The sequence below is a fragment of the Vanellus vanellus genome (genome assembly GCF_965231255.1).
Source record: "Vanellus vanellus genome assembly, chromosome: 4".
NCBI classification, from domain to species: Eukaryota; Metazoa; Chordata; class Aves; order Charadriiformes; family Charadriidae; genus Vanellus; species Vanellus vanellus.
The window spans coordinates 40,055,524-40,073,383 of record NC_138909.1 but is presented as its reverse complement, the minus strand read 5'-3'; the positions used below and the strand labels follow the sequence as shown (position 1 = coordinate 40,073,383).

Genomic DNA, 17,860 nt, shown 5'->3' with positions numbered 1-17,860 from the left:
AATCATCTACTGAAGATGGGTTGTAGAGACATGAAATGGTTTAGTGAACTCTATTCACCTTATTCCCAGCTGATTTTCAACAGACTGCCATTTTGATTAAGGGTTCGGTATCTATAAAAAAGCTACTTTTTAGAAAATTAATTAACTCCATCGTTCCTTAATTCTATTTTCATTACTATCAGAAAGGCATTAATATTTTCTGTTAGCAATTAATACAACTTAGCAGTAAGTTGGAGCTACTTTTCAAGTTAAAAATATTTCCAAAGGACATCACAGGAACAGGAAAATAAAAAGTGAAAAATAATCTTAGTTCAAAACACCTGTAACAGATTTTAGCAGCATGTTCTCATAAAATTATGTTCTTTTGTTGAACTTCCACTAAAACTGTCTTCCATAAACATTGTTTTGAGTTAAAATTATGAAAATGACTAATTATTACAATGCTTTTCATGATTATGTGATTTATAAATTTTATTTTTTCTTTAAATTTACACTTTGTGTAATCTCTCATGTGGAAATCTTTGTGCTACCTGTGCAGATGTTCTCCATACTTAATAAATAAATAACATTTAATATTCTAATGAACATTAACGTCATTATTGTATTTGTTGAATTGAGAACCTATATTCAATTCTTGCTCAATCATTAAAGTGAGAAGCATTATGCTGTGCCTCAAGGGTAAAAAAAAAGTCAATGTGACTTTTTTGTTTCATTTTGCATTTCTCTTTAACTCATCAAAGATACTATGACAAATCCAGAATTTAACTGATATTATTAAGAAATAAACTGCTTTACTTTTGTTGCATATCTCTAAGGTAAACATGTCTCTCTGCAGTTTTAGAATTGCAAAATGAGAACCATTTGATTGAAAATAATTTACAGGTGATAAAATCTGGACATGGTAAATAGGTCTGAGCAGTATAGTGTTTAGAAATAGCTAGGATTTGTCTTTTTTTTTTCCCCAGAAATGTAGATAAAAATGGTGTTAAATTTCAGCTTTACTAGAGGAAAACCAACCTGTGTCTCTGTCAGGATACCACAGCCAGAAAAAGTTATCTAGGGAAGACAAAAATGATACTTGTTTTCCTGGCCCGGGCTTTTGGAGTTCACCCGAATGAATTAGAGTATATTAAAGTTAAGTGTTCTCTTCCCTCCCCACCACCTGGAGCCTGCATCCATTCACGTGGACGCGTCGTTGCAGCTCCAGGATGGCCGAGGAGTCAACATGATTCCCAACCAAGTGTTTCTGCATTAGCCCCTGAAATGCAATCATATAGAACTCAACTCTGACAAATTGTATGTCCTCAATCTCCGTGCCTCCGGCAGGCAAGGAGAAAAATGCAAATACCGTGTGTAGTTTAGGCTGTCAGTTAAATACCGCTTGGTTTTGTTTAGTGCTGTTACTTCAGTTGGGATTTTCAGATAGCTACATAACAGGCAGTGGCTTTTAGAAGAAAAAAGGAAAAAAAAAAAAAAATCCTAGAGTGGTTTTGATTCCTGAAAACATTTTGTCTGCTTCCACAGTTTAACTTCCATCACAGGAGTCCTCCTGTTCTAGATCCGAATTTCTCTAGGATAGTGAGAATCATTTAAGAGCTTTTTCTCTCTCTACCTAACGAAACGGTAATGGAGGTGTACATGATGCAGTAACCATAATAGCGCATATGCCATTAAATGCACCAAAATAATAAATGCCAGTCTCAGACATGTAAATTAGACATTACTTAAGTGGCATCCACTTGCAAAGCAAAACAACTTCCGAAGCAGTCTCCGTGAGGTAAATATTGGTTCCTCATTAATACTCGTATCTTCATCTAAAAAGAAGAATGGGACATAATTTTCTTTGCTAGTCAGCATATTGCTCTGGCCTCGAATTCACTATTTGCAGTTAACTTAAGTAGTAGCTTATGTAAATACATGTTTGCAACAAATACATGGTATTTTGCTGGTCCACAGTTAATTATCTCATCTTATTAAAAAGACTTTTGAAATGCTAAGGTTATCATAATAAAACCAAAAACTTCTAAACTGTTTCTCTGATCAGTTTAAGATATACAGCAACTGAATAAGAGAATACCAGACATGCATTATATTGTGCTTTGGTTTAGAATACATAGTGACTGTAATCCCTGTATGCAGGACATTTGCTGTAGCAATTTCTGCTTTATAGAAGACTTGAAAAGAATAAACCAGGTCTTGTCGAAGATATCCTTTCTCTTCCACTGGCAATCCCACCTTCTCTTGTTCCGATAAATTTGGTGTGTCTAGTAAATGAATAGGCGGAGCAAGCTTAAGAGCACTCAAGTGTAATTTCTCCATCTGAAGTCAAATGATATTATGAAATATATCCTTTATAGTGTATATTTTTCTATCATATTTGCATGTTTTACTGCATATATTACATTTGAGTATTCAGTTTATGAATGTTTATGTGAAATGCTTTACTAAAGGTAACATTTTAAAAAAAAAATAAATCTTCAGATGCACCTTTCCAGAATGATCTAAATGAAAAAAGTACAGGCTTGGAAACTGCTGAGGCTTTCCCTGGTTTCCATACATAGAAAACTTTGTCTATAGAAAATATCTAGAAGTGCAATCATTTTTTGGCCTTAATCGTAATACCAGACAAGGAAATTATATGGAGGAAACTACTATAGAAAAATTGCTTACCTCATAAAGCAACCCTGTTTGTATTGTTATAAGAAGTTAATACTCTCTGCTTTCACATTTTTTTTTTTAAATTTACTTTTAAACTCTTAAAAAGAAATCAAATTCAAAATAATCTTGTGTTGTGTATTTTCTTTTCAGGAGATAAATGCAAACCTACTGAATACACCAAAGTAAAAAATATGTTACTGGATCTACAAAATCGGAGATATATTGCACAATCGAAAGAGAAAGCCATTGATGAGAAAATGGCTTTAAAGAAACTTCTCGTAGATCAAATGTTTAATTACTTTGATTCAGACAGCAATGGACTTGTGGACACTAATGAATTATCTCAGGTAAGACTTAGATTTTGTTTCTATTAGCAAAGTAGCTGTTCAGTTGTCTTTGTCAGGACTTACACACGTGGTATGTTATATCTTGGGATGCCTTCGCTTTAATCTCTTGAGGTAGAAAACTTCATTCAAGACTTTCGGAAAAGCTGAATTATTCGGAAGTTCCACAGTGCTTATTCAGAAATATGAATACAGTATTTTGAGATATACCTTGGAGGGTTAGAACACCATGGGTTGCTTTGACCATGAGTTGTTTTATTATCCACAGTGTGGTATTGTAAAGTCCAACTGTATGGATGTATTTTAGAAGCTAAAAACAATTAAAATGATATTTTAAGTCACTTGTGCAATACTGAACAAGTATTAATGCTTTATACAACTTACGGCTACAGAAGTACAGTAGTAGTAGTCTTGGAAAGACAGTTCACAGTCGTCTCTAAACAGCAAGGTTTAACTAATTGCGGATGTAAACGAGTAGTTGTTGCTCTGGTAGGCAGGACAGCACTAGCTTTAATTTACCTGGAAGGATTAACTCTATTAAAGAGTGTTGTTATAGCAAATGTACTTTGATTTACTAGATAATGTAGAAGTCCATGTTTGAGGAACCTAATCATGGCTGAACTATATTAATAATTCTAATGCTAATCCAATTTTGGGCTCCCCAGTTCAAGAGGGACAGGGAACTGCTGGAGCGAGTCCAGCGAAGGGCAACTAAGATGATTAAGGGATTGGAGCATCTCCCTTATGAGGAAAGGCTGAGAGAGCTGGGACTCTTTAGCCTGGAGAAGAGAAGGCTGAGGGGAGACCTTATTATGGCGTACAAGTATCTAAAGGGTGGGTTGAAGGAGGATGGAGCCAGGCTCTTTTCAGTCGTTCCCAGTGACAGGACAAGGGGTAACGGGCACAAGTTAGAACACAGGAAGTTCCGTTTAAATACACGGAAACACTTCTTTATGGTGAGGGTGACAGAGCACTGACACAGGCTGCCCAGGGAGGTTGTGGAGTCCCCTTCCCTGGAGATTTTCAAGACCCGCCTGGATGCAGTCCTGAGTAATGTGCTCTGGGCAATCCTGCTTTGGCAGGGGAGTTGGACTAGATGATCTCTAGAGGTCCCTTCCAACTCTGAAAATTCCATAATTCCATGATAATCAGCCCCTTAAAAAGTCAAGAAAAGTAAGATTTGTTAGGTGCCACTGTTGATCATAATCCTATATTTTAGGTTGCATCACAGTGTTAAGAAATATTTACGAATTAATACCTAAAGTGTTAGGCTGGAGTTATCACTTCCATACAGTTAATTTCCAAAGATTTAGTGGCAATTTCCTGGACCAGAGGCTGCATGCAAATATACGTACCATTTCAAATAATAATAAATTACCCATTTCAAAAAACAATTAAAAATATTATTTTTCTGTTTCATTGTTAGTGCTGTGTGGTTTGTTATTGTACTTTTTGACAAGAGACACAATGAACTAACTTGCTGCCCTCAGAAATTGTTCTCTGGTCAGTTTGAACAGAGAAGAAAAATAGAGAAGCTATACCTATTTCTCGTGAAGCCTTCTCGATAGCAGAAGCTTCAGCTGAGAACCTTTGTGTCTCTTTCACATGACAAAAGGAGTCACTGAATCGCCTTTGCAAAACACAGAACAGCGTGCGGTTTTGCAGTTAAGAACCCGGCTCCTGTATAGTCGCAGTATTTGTAATCTGTCCTTCAGCTGATGGAGGAAGACATTAGACTGCATATTTACCGAGAACAAACCAAGTACCTGACTCAGTTCCCTCTGAAGGCTTAAACCAATATGACAAATTAAAAGAACTCAAAGCGATATCTTTAAACGAAATGCGTTGTTCTTCAGAGCATTATCTCTGATTGGTGAAAACTCGCCACTTTTTTCTACCTTGTGTGGTTTAGCCCACTGAGTGTTTTCTGTTCTTTGTGGACATAAAAGCTTGAGAAATCAAGATGGTTTTGTAAAGTGGGATTAGACTCTTGTTCTCTTCTGCCCTTTGTGTATGTCATAGCTGTCAGTATTTCTAAAAATTGGAATTGCTGTAGTAGGAGCAAAGAAACAAAGAGACGTGTTCTTGACTACCCGATCTAGAAGGTATTGATTCATGATGTGGGAGAGGTCCCTGGCATTGAGAGAATGCTGGGCCTGTTAACTTTCTTGAGAATATGATTTCAGGGGGGGTGTGTTGGGGGGCAACGTCTGAAAGGTCTTCTAACTTCCCTAGGGCTGAATGGGAGAAACTATTGTACTCGAGAAAATTTTCTCAGGATTAGGAGATTTTTTTTCTCAATTGTGCTCACAATACAGTGAAAGTTGTGCAATTTGTAGACCTGACATAAAAAAATAGTGCCTTTCTGCATTTTAAATTTAATCATATTAAGGGAATATGAAAAATAACATTTTTTTTTTAGAAATCAACAGAGACTCCTGAAGTCAATTTATGTTCACGTGAATATTGAACATCAGTTTTTTAGTGCATCTTAAATTTTACATCTCCTCAATCTTGCTGTGCAATGAGTGCAATCAGGCTCTTGGATTGCGTTTTATTATCTCATAGATGTCCATATAGTTGTCCTGCCTAATGTAAAAATGAAATTAATCAGTTGAAGACTGGAAATGATGACAGCAACAGTCCAATTTTTATTGATGTATTTTGGATAAGAAATCATTAAGTTCTTGAATTTGACGCAAGAGAAATAATACCCCTCCCCAGGAAAAAAAGCAAAAATACTGCTTTTTATTTAAAAAGCTCTTTCAAATAGTGAGGAAGTTTTAAAGAAATATTTCAAGTATTATAACAATAAATGAAAAATTGGAAAGATATTGTTAATTTCCTTTCATTTGAACAATTCAGGCATCTAGGAATTTTTTTTTTTTTTTCATGGTTCTGTGGTCTAGTACAGAATTAGAGTTAAAAATCCCCAAAACTCCATTACATGGTGTAAATGTCAGACACGGTAGTATGCAATGGAGGTAGAAAAGCTGTAGGATTCTGTAGCTCCATGCAGCCTAAGTGAACATTTTTGCCCGTATAAATTCTTCTCTGACTTGACTGCTTTCACTGCTGAGCCAAACTCATTTAACGTTCTAGTTTCCAAATACTACGTGGGCAAGTCAGATGTGGTTTGATTTTTGTAAAGACTTACTGATGAAGTTAACCTTTTTAGCCCACTCTTCTGAGAGGTAGGAACTAATCAGAAAGAGTATCTATCCTTCCAAAAGGGTGGGCTATGAAATAGGCAGAATTTTCATCATCTTCATCACCTCTGGTCTAACATAAACGCAACAGATCTGCAAGATTTCTAGTAAAGTGGGGTGGTTCATTGAAGTTTTTTTTGTTTTGCTTTTAAAGCACTTTGAAAGAATTTAAATGAATCCAAAATAAAGGAAAATAATTGAGTCTTCTGGTTCGCTATGAATATTCAGTTCCTAACAGACTCGCTTGTTTATCTATTGTCTTTTATCTTATGCAAAAGCAAAGGGAAGTTTAATACGAAGTTATAAATGGAACTTCAGTGTTTCTGTCACTGCGGACTGCCTGATTACTGCATCTTGTTGTTGCTTTATAGAAGAGAAAAAAAATATCAGGAGTGTTATGGGGAGGCATGGGAATAAAATGTGTTTTTCTAGTGATGAATGCAGTTATTCTCATACAGTGGAATTGTCATTTTATAAACAGTAAGCCTTTCTGGTTGCCATCGGCGGAAGATATGTAAGCTTTAAGAATACTTCATCTTACTCAACAGTGAAATTCAAGTTCCTTCTGTGTGTGAAAGTGAAATAATCTGTACTTGATTAGACTTTGTTAGACTTCAAGCTGCTTTTCTTCTATTTCTTTCTTATACTAGTGAGCTAAAAGAGCAACATTTTATAGAAAAAGTAAGTGACATAGTCCAAAAGCAAGTTGAATATATAATAATAAATTTTCCTCTTCCTTTTCTGCTTTTTTAATGAGCTGTTTTCTTGAGTTGGAGAAAGTCTAGCAACCTTATTTATCAACTAATATCTGTTAAGTTCAAATACCTGGATACAATTCTGTTATTTACCAGGTCCAGATAGGACAAAGGAGAATATATTACATTTTTATAAAACTCATCCTTACTTCTGCATTTTATCTTGATGTTTTCTCAGGGCAGTTTAATTTCAGTTAATGAGACTAAACACAGCCAATCAAGGAACAGCCAAATGAACCGACCACTCACTCTCAGGAAACTGTACAAACTTCATCATTGTTTCAAGGAGTGTTAAGTGGAAGTTATGGCAACTGCTGTATGATTAAATATGCCATTTTTACATATCAATTTAATATGCTTCAATTACAGGTGATATCAGAAATGCAGTTTTCCCATAAAGTGTAACAAACCTTTGAATAGTGTTGCATATCCGTGTGTGTTTGTAGATAAGTACACAAGGTTGGGGGGGGGGTGTGTGTATGTATATATATTGCATCTTTACATAAAACATCAGTTGCATAGATCCAATGTAAAATGTACTGAAAAACAAACAAATATTGAGTAGGAAATTAAGTACTGTTGTCTTTATGGCTATGTGAAGGTATGTGTACTTATCTGTAAATCTCAGGAATATGCCATACCTTAGAATAATGTACTCTCTAGATGACTAAAGCTGTATCTATAAGCAGCTTGGTTACTGTATATTATCCTAAAAACATGTAATCTGAAGGAGTTATACATTTAATTGGTTTGTTTAATACAGCATTAATTGCTGCTAAATGTATAGGTAAGATAACATTTTAATTAGTGTCTTCCTGTTGTTTCGTCTTTAAGTTCTTTTTTCTCAGATTTATTTCAATCACTGTCAGTTTGTATATTTGCTAGCAAACTGTTGCTTGTTTGTGAATTGGGAAGAGACGTGTGTCCTTTTTATGCGACAACTTGGCCTGAATTATGACTCAATCTTTTCCTTCAACAATTAAGATTCTTACTGTGTTCCCTGTGTTGTGCCACTGAGATCTGAAAGGAAAAAAAAAAAAAAAAAAACAAAAAAACCCCAAACAAACACAAAACCTTCTTCTGGTTTTATTTTTCTGTTGATGGTAATGCTATTACATTTCATGCCACCTGATACTTCATGGCACTTGTTTGTACAGCAACAACTAATGTAAATTGCAAGTTTTCTATCAGCACTGGTTTCCCAAACTCTCATCAAAATACTATGTGGCCTTTATATTTTTACATTTATGACTTCTAATTTTTTTTTTTTTCTTATCAGTGGTATTCCTATTTGTTATTTGGAGGAATCGGAACTGATAAAAGGGATAATAAGCCTATCCCCTCTTTTTGAATTTTTGAGCAACTACCTGTGACATAGACAAAAACGTATTTTGCCTGTTAAGCTATAATTCTGTTTATTTTCTGCCTATTAATTAAGGATCCTTTATTATTAAGGTTGTACTATTTAGTTTTACTATCGCTAACCTGAGAAAAAACAGAACACGCAGTATATTCAATTCTAGATTCAAAATAAAAATAAGAATCCTACATGAAACTTTAAAATTGGGGAAAAGAGAACTTTTTTTAGGGATTAGTAGTGAGATACAGCTTACAAACACTGTGATCATAGTACTTAAACCCTAATATCTTGCTCTGTGTTTGCTGCCTTTGCTTTTGTCAAGTAGAAACACTTCCTCTTATTTTCTTGCGTAATGGGTAATTCAGTTACTCTGCTGGGTTAGAATTTAGCTGTTTAGCTGCTGGAATGGCATGTAAGGAAAAAAAAAAGGGGTTGTGAATAGTTTTTAAAATAAGAATTATTCTACCTTATAGCTAGGTATTAAGTGAATATGCTTGTATATATATTTACAACATATGGATATTTCATATACCTGGGTAGACAGCTTGAAGCATCAGGAGAGGCACCGGAGCTGAGTAAGGCAACCCGGTCTGCCGTCTGTACAACAACCAGTCCAACTAAGAAAAGGTGACGAGCGATAGTAGTGGGCGACTCTCTCCTGAAGGGTGCAGAGGCGTGAGGTACTCTCTGGGAGGTGTGCTGCTTACTGGGGGCTCCTATCAGGGGCGTCGCCAAGAGACTACCAAACCTTGTACAGCCCACTGACTCTTATCTGCTGTTGTTGTTTCACGTGGGCACTAGTGATACAGCCAGGAGCAGCGTGAGGACTATCAAGAAAGGCTATAGACCCCGGGAGTTTTGGTTGGGGACTCTGGGGTGCAGGTAGTTTTTTCATCAATTATCCCAGTCAAAGGGAGGGGGTTTGAAAGGGCCAGTCGAATCTGTTGAGGCAACAAATGATTACAGGACTGATGCCACAGACAGCTTCTTAAACCATGTGACTCATTTTGAGAAACCTGGTCTTTTGGGGCCTGATGAGGCCCACCTGTCAGAGAAGGGGAAGAACATCTTTGGTCAGAGGCTTGCCAAGCTTGTGAAGAAGGCTTTAAACTGGAGTTTCCTGGGGAGGGAAACCTCAATCCATTCCAGTCCTACCAGTTTGATGCCAGTGCCAGCAATAGATGGCCAGAGCCTGCAGAAGAATCACAGGTCAGCAGGAAAGCACCTGGAGTGCAGCGCAAAGGAATTCCAGCCAGTAAGTCAGCTTCACTGGGGGCCCAGTTTAAATGCCTCTATGCAAATGCGCATAGCATGGGGAATAAACAGGAGTTAGTCATGCATACAGCTGCAGGGCTATGATCTTATTGGCATCACAGAAACATGGTGGGATGGCTCCTATGGCTGGAGTGTTGGAATGGAAGGATCCAGGCTCTTCAGGAAGGACAGGCAGAGGAGACTGTCAATGCCCATCTGGAGCACATGGAGGTGTGCCTGGGGAGGGATGAGGAGCTGACAGAGAGCTTATGGGTCATGATTAAAGGAACGGCATGGACGGGTGATGTTACAGCGGGGGTCTGCTACAGGCCACTTGACCAGGAAGACTGAGCAGATGAGGCCCTGTATAGACAGATAGGAGCAGCCTCATGTTTACAAGCCCCAGTCCTCATGGGGGAGTTCAGCCACCCCAATATCTGTTGGAGGGACAATACAGCATGGCATAAGCAATCCAGGAGGTTCCTGGAATGCGTCAATGACGTTTTCCTTCTCCAAGTGATAGAATAGCCAACAGGGAGAGGTGCCATGCTGGACCTTCTTACCAACAAGGAGGGACTGGTGGGGAGTGTGAAGCTCAAAGGCAGCCTCGGTTGCAGTGACCATGAGATGGTTGAGTTAGTTATCCATAGGACAGTGAGCCATCCAAATGGGGCATTTGGGATCCTCACAGGTGTGTAAACATTGCAAAACCTAACTGCTGGATGATCTTGCAGATATGAATTTCTCAGTTCCTGAGTAGGAACAAAGTCCATGCCTAAAGTCTGCTTTTAAATGCTTTTAAACAAGAGAACCATAGACACCAGATTGTGTGAGCGCAGTCTAGTGATTGGCTAATGCAAAATATAGAAGAAACAGTTTCTGAAGTTGGGGTTTCCAAGGGTATCCCTTTCTCTAGCCAATCACATTGAGGTTAGGCTAAGCAGTTATGCTTCTTCAGTTAACTTCTCTCTGGCTCAGTGATTCTTAAATTCTGTCCTATGGAACAGTGTCCTTTAAAGCACAGCAACAGGCTGTGAAGGAAGCTGAACTCAGCTTTGTTTCCCAGGTAGGTCCAAGGACTGGTGCTAACTGAAAGAGGACACAAAGTATAATGGTATGGGATTTTGTTTGCACTGCTGTCAACATTATTTTCTGTTGGTTAACTCCAAAGCCACAGGTTTGGGGAGCTCGTACTTCTGGGTCTAATTCTGCGGTGCAGAATTTTGCCCAGGACATCCATGTGGTCCTCATACCTATTCTGGGCCTATACTGTGGGCTACACATCTAAAACTTCAGTGTTATACTTGCAGACATCTAAGGACATTTACATCTTTTGAATCAAATTAGGTCTTCCCCTGGCTAAGAGTGGAAGTGGAAAGGCAGGGAAGCGTGACTCTCATTGGAGTAGCTTGCAGAGAGAAACCTTGTGTCTTGAGCCGCATAACTCAATTAGTATGGGACAGTATTGAGATAATACCCTTAATTGAAACTGAGTCCATGCCTTTATGTTAAAACAGTACCACGGCCCTCCGTGTGGGTTTCACAGTTCAGATCTCTGCTTGCTCAGGGATCTCTGTGTCATGACCCATTCTGTGGTGCAGAAGTCCCATATCTTTACTCATTCTACCTCAAATCCCCGAAGGTAACACTCTACTAGAGACACCAAAGAAAGGATGGTGTTGCTGCCCTACAGAATATGCTGGTAAACTGTAAGAATAGTGATTTAACTGGGTTAAGGGAACTTAAAGGAAAAATTTAGCAACCTTTATTAGTAATTTGATTTCAGAAATGATCAATTCTTTTATTTTCCACAAAGTTATACTGCTGTGGAAGATGTTGGAACGAGGTAAGTGAACCCCCTCATGCAGTCAGAATTAATTTGGAGCATAATTCCCTCAGTGTGTGTTTGGTGTTTGACGTACTTAGATGAAGCACTGAGTGACACTGTTGTGATGAGATACTTGCTTTTAGGAAAGATAAACTTCACATTAACTGAACCACTACATTCACTGTAAAGAAAGTTTCTGTTTGTAGTTGTATTTGTGTAGCATTTTCTGGGGAGAAGTACATAGAGACCATCAATCACAGGCAACCAAAAAACCACCGACTTTCAAAACTTTTGGTAGGGTAGAATAATAAAGGAAATGTTGTGTTATTTCTGATCTAGTTTCATAACATCTGCAGGCTTTTCATTGTGGCTGTCGGAAATCGAATTGAAATGAATGAAACAATCTATTCTGACATGCAGTTTGTCCTTTTTAATTAGATTACCTTTTCCAGTCTCCTAAAATTTGGAATAGTACTGACTAAATTCCTGGGAGGTTTTTCCCTTAGCTAACAGTATACTTTTTCATGGGAAATAAGTACTTGTGTGCTATATCCTTAAAATATACAATATTTTCCAAATAATACAAATCCCTCCTCCATGTTTCAAAGAGCATTCAGTCCTCAAGGATAAGGTTCATAGTTCAGAAAAGCCATATTTAATTTGAAAATTTAGATAAGTTTCTAAGTTTTCATTATTTATGGGGTTTCACAATGAGCCATAAACAGAACAGCAGTTTTGGTGTATGTCTTACTTAAATACTTCACTGTTTTTATGGAAACGTAAAGTAAAAGTCATGAGCATAAATATTTATGAACATTCTCTGGTATGAATTTTCATCTCGAGAAGTCTGAAATCAAATAATCCCATGTGTGACTTGTAAGGTACAATCATAAAATTGTGCAGATCATCTTAGTCAGTTTTAACCTTTATAGTAAGAATTTTATTTCTAGCATGTGATGCACTAAAAATTTTGCCTGTTTCTATCCTGCCTCCCTAACTCTTAATTACTGTCTGTTTAGTTTAACCGAGGAGAAGGCATGCTAGGTTTAAAGGATTGCCTGAAGAACCAGTTTCATTGACTTACTCTCCTCTCCTCCATAGGCAGCGGTTAATGGAATTTAAAACTTAACGCTCGCTGTTAGATCATCTATGATACACAGGTTAGATCATCTGATCTAATTTATGTATCATAGACATGGAATTTTACTCTATTTGTCCTACAATTTTAATTAAAAAACCATAATGTCTGGCTTTTGGCTGAAGCAATAAAGATCTACAAGGAAGTGTGCAGCCTTGATTTGAAAACATCAAGGAGAACTTAAGAGTCCCAGGATTCAAGGTTAATTGTTCCTGTAGTTTTCCTTTTTGTTTCATAGGTGTTTTTCATTTTTCCTGTCCTATTAACTTTTGTTTGCAAAATTGAAACGTGCATATTTCCACCCCCCCCCCCCCCACCCCCCCCCGGAATGTGATATGGTCAATTCTTAGTCTCCCTTTGGAAAAAAACCCCACAAAACAAAAGCTCAGAACCTGTAAAGATTGATTTTTCTTACTTCTCTTAATACAAAGTGTCTTCAGCAGGCTTCTGATTACTTTCACAGATCCTTTCTAACTTGAAAAGTTAGACATTAAATTTTAATATGCGTAAGTCAAAATGGAATGTTGGGGTTTTTTGTTTTTTTTTTTTTCAACATCAGTCCCATCATTGCCTTTCTACCACCAGTTACCATCTTACATTTCCAAAGATCATACTGCTTCCTTAGGCTACAGAATGATCCTGGAATTTATGAGACTTCCTTATCCACAGCAAATCTTGCCTCTTTTTCAGATAAAATGCTTTCCAGGGCTCATTTATCCTCATTAAGGTATGGTCTAGGTTCTTGTTTTTAGATGAATGACCTTGCATTTGTCTCTATGAAAATGCAGATCCTTTTCCTGAAAACATCCAACCATGTGAACCATTTCACTCTGTACGCTGCCCTGTCCTCCTCCTCATTATTATTCACTTCAACATTTTTTTATATTTATTTTTAAGTTATTGAGAAGGATTGAGAAAAGACCCCAGACTTTCAAAATCTCGCTGGATTGTTTCAGCCATTGATGATTCCTTACTGACATCTATATCTTCAGGTTTTGCAATTACCAACATTATTATTCATGCAGTATATGCCTTCTTCATATGGCATAGTAGTATTTCTTTCTTGTAATGATGTAGGGTGTGAAATTAAAAATACCTACAAGAATCCATTATGTTTAGCGAGCTGCCTTTATGAATTAAATCTGTTACATAAGTACAAGACAATGAAAAATGGGGTTGTCTGACAGGCTGTATTTCCTAGAAGATGGTGTTAAAATATCATGTCATGACAGTATTTAGAAACACGTAAAGTATTCACAGTCTGTTTGTGAATTCCCCTGTTTATTTCTCAAACCATTATTGACAATTTTTCTTGCCCTGTTCGAATATTTGCACTGCATTGTTATATGTCCCACCTTATAGAATTCCCATGATATGTGGAGATCTGTTAGAAGGTAATGTCAACAAGAAAAAGATCTCCTCAGCCAGTGAGGTAGGGACTCTTGTCAACCGGCAGTTCGATTCTGATGGTTTTAAAACACCTAAGTTGCTAAACCACTTCTCTGTCATAATGGCTTGGTAAGTAGTCAGCTTTGCGTTGTGGAGTCTCATATAGGTTGTAATTTCATATCACAGTCGATCTGATCTAACTGCAGGCTGCTACAGAAACAAGTAATTTTTCAAAATCCAAATCCCTCTCTTGTGAAGGAATATTAATCCCCCACCCCTTCAAGAGAAAAAAAATCAATGAACTGAGAAAGCAAAATCTCCACAAAGATTAATTTGGCTTTTGATCACAGAGTTGATCTGATCCACAGATCACATGCACAGTCAGGACATGGGTAGATCCAGCAAAAGAGAATTCCTATTGGATAAAAATTGGAACATCTCTTTTAGCAGCAAATCACAGATCATTAAGATTAATCACGGTATGAAATCACTTCTGTACCTTCTAAAAGCTGTCCTCATGGACATTTTTTGAGTGCTTATGTATTCATCAAAACTGAGTGATTTTTCCAAAGAACCCAAAAGTATATCGCCAGCATAAAGATGTCTCTATATAAACAAGCATTGAATTTGTTATCCGTAATCAAAATTATAGGTTTACTTAATATGAAAATTAAATAATTGCCAGGGAAAAAAAAAATCATACCTGTCCATAGCATCATTCTTCGAAATATCTCAATCATTCTGGCTAATCTTTTTTGAATTATTACTTTTATTCTCAATAAAATTGACCTAATATAAATCAAAAGCATCATAAGACAGATTTCAACTCAAAGGATTGAAACTGAGAACACTAATATGCAATTAAAAATATGGTACTATAGTGGCAGGTTATTGGTGGGCTTTAACAAAGGTTTTATTAGGTGTAAAGTTTAATCCTTTTTTGTACAATTGAAGCCAGTGGGAACAAGTGTTTTGAACTATTTCAGTTCAGCTTTTATGAAAAACAAGCAAAGGAACAATGCTTCTCACCCTAAATGTTCCTTTTTCATGAACCAGCTGTGATTTTAAACACATTTTAGGGCCTCGAAATCTCAGAGATTTTTTTTTTTCTAGAGTGAAGTTTTCAATACACAATGTCAAATCTTTGGTAGTACTTGTGTAACTACAGTGGGCTGAGTTCAGTTATTAATTTTTCTCAGGCTACATTTTTGTCATTTATGTACCAGCTGTAAGATCTACAAAAAATCATTTTTTCTTAATTCAGTTTAACGGGGACTTAATAAACAGGCTTTTAAAGTATGAGAAGTAGCTAGTACTGATGTTCAGGTAGCATAGCATGTATCTTTAATTAATAATAGCTAAAGCTGGTTTTCTGGTGATTTTTCTTACCTTTGTTAATGGTTTTCCTACTTTCTAATGTACTAACAAGGTTATTGTCTTTTAGAAGGTTTTTATATTAATATATGGAAGATTACCTCTGGTACGATAAAATGTTTGTGTCCTTTTTCTTTGCTCTAATACTCCTTTTATTCTTTGCTATTTTTTTAGAAATTTTCTATTTACGTGAATAGTAAGTGATTGCATTCCTTTCTATTCCCGCTGATTCCTTTGCAGAGCAACTGAAACACAAAAGCTTCTGTATCCCCTGTTTTTCAGAAGCTAACATGTGACAATACAAATGTAATGGTTTTGTAGTTATTTTGGGAGACAGGTAAAGAGTGGGAAGAGTTATTATTTTACAAAGGAATTAACTATAGTTATATTTATTTTTTCTGTGTCTGGTACGCAACTTTAAACTGTGCAACATTACAACAAGGAGTTGCATTAAGCTTGGTTCTTTCATGGGATAGTGTTTTTAATACGTGCAGCCTTTAAAATGAGAATTCTGAATATTTGGGGGTATCAACATTTTAAAAAAATCCTTGGATGGAATCAAGGTAGACGTCTACAGCGTTTACAGACTTTAAACCAAAATGATGTACAAATTAAAGAACATTTCTCTGGGAGAAGTTCATCGGAGTTAAAATCTAATAGCTATTAATTATGATCTATTTACAAAGTGTATGTGCCCCTGTTGAGAAACAGGAGCCTTTTCAGGTCAGCTACTTGTATAACAGGTGTTTGGGAAGATAATAGGCTTGTCAAAAGCCTATAAGAAGTTGATACAATTAGTAGGCTAATAGGAGTTTATTTTAGTTATTTTTTAAAATGTCTGAATTTGGGTTTTGTGGTTAGGAATTAGACTGAGAGAAAAAAGACATTATGCCATGTGTACCTGGGAAATTATTATCTCAAGTATATTTGAACGTTTCTTAATCACCATTCCCATAGACGTAAAGTAAGATCAGCTTTAACATTGGCGGTGTCTTTACAGTGCTTCTGTCTAGCCCCATTATAAATATTCTCTACATATTTTAAAAACTTTCTCAGTGAGTCTGTCTAAAAGTATTAACTTTTAAAACTGCAATAAATAATTACAAAGTAACTGGAAATCCCTGACTTTACACAGTTGCAGTTCATTGCCCCACAGCAACCTTAAAATGATCTATTAAATGATTATTAGAAACAATTAATTATACCAGAGAACTCTTAAGAGCTCAAATGTAATTTCATGGTTATAATTTTCTTGTCAGGTAATAAAACGGGATGAGCTTGGCAAGGATCTATCTGACTGCTCTCTGTTCGATTTGCTGAAGTACGATGATTATAATAGTGACAAGCACCTCGCTCTGGAAGAATTCTATAGAGCTTTTCGTAAGTACAAAGATTGGCCTATTCTTCTTTCAGTTTTCTTTTCTCTCTCTTGCTTTGTTTTTCTAAAATGCTATTTTTTATTTTTAAATCTTGATGCATCCTGATACCGTACATAAACGATGAATACAATTTAACAGTCATGATATAGTAGGGAACTTCTTAGCAGAAGTCGATGAGAGATCCACGAGTGTCCAGTTTGGGGGGAGGGGGATTGCACTGGTAAGTCCTGTGTTTGCGCACAAGTGGGAAGTAGTGTGGTCAGGACATAATCAGTAGAACCGAAAAAGCTAGAACACTTCCCCGCACCCTCTATTTGTGAGTGCTGATAAGACCATTTCTGACAAACTCTGCAACTAATATACCACTTCTGTGAGGTGCTTTATGTCTTCACAGGACTCTGAGAGGTATAGATTTGTGGTGTGGTTTTGCCAGGTATTCATTTGTTCTCTGAATGGCAAAGGCGAATGGGGACAGATGTGTACAGTACATATGAACATTTCGACCAAACCACTGGGGTATGGGTCAACATACATAGTGAGTAGCAGAAAGAAGAAAGATATGAGAACTTTCATATGGTATGTTACATGCAATATAAGATACATCCATATATTTTCTTATATCCAGATCAGAACTGATGATTTTCAGTCTTATCTACCTCAAATCTAAGACTGAATCTTGAAATCTGACTCCGGTTTCAGTAGCTGTTGCTCCACATTCAGCAACCTGCCGGTATAGGAGACCAAGTTTGTGCTCAGCTCTTCCTATAGTGATAGTTTGATTATGCATTGACCACTCCATTAAAGTATCTTCATTTTGAGTTATTAAAGCCTGTTGCTTTAGTCTTCTTGTACTTTATCTTTGAACAACTGACAGCTCTGTGCAACTTAAGATGATACCAAATGAAAAAAGATCCAAAACTACTTATAGAGTTCAAACTAAAACGTATTGAGTGTATATGAGGAAAAAAATGGCTGCGTGGAAAGAAATGAGAATAAACATGAAATTAATCATCAAGAAGGACTGCCTGAAAGTTTCCTAGTTTTTCCCATTTAATCCTTTTTTTATTTCCCTGGAAGTCTTCCAGAAAGTGTGATTTTGTGATACTGCTTAGCTGAAAAAAATGGCTTACTGCTTCTAAAAAAAACTTGATCCTGCTTCCTGACAGTATCTG

At 36.7% G+C, this 17,860-nt stretch overlaps 1 protein-coding gene across 1 annotated transcript in view; it reads left to right on the top strand.

Moving 5' to 3' along the window:
- Nucleotides 1–17,860, top strand: part of FSTL5 (follistatin like 5) — a gene marked incomplete at both ends in the record, with an annotated part of 297,136 nt that overhangs the window by 141,586 nt on the left and 137,690 nt on the right. Inside the window, 2 exons of the mRNA XM_082482814.1 lie at nucleotides 2,809–3,005; nucleotides 16,569–16,689. Coding sequence (XP_082338940.1) covers nucleotides 2,809–3,005; nucleotides 16,569–16,689 — 318 coding nt within the window. The remainder of the gene's footprint in view (nucleotides 1–2,808; nucleotides 3,006–16,568; nucleotides 16,690–17,860) is intronic.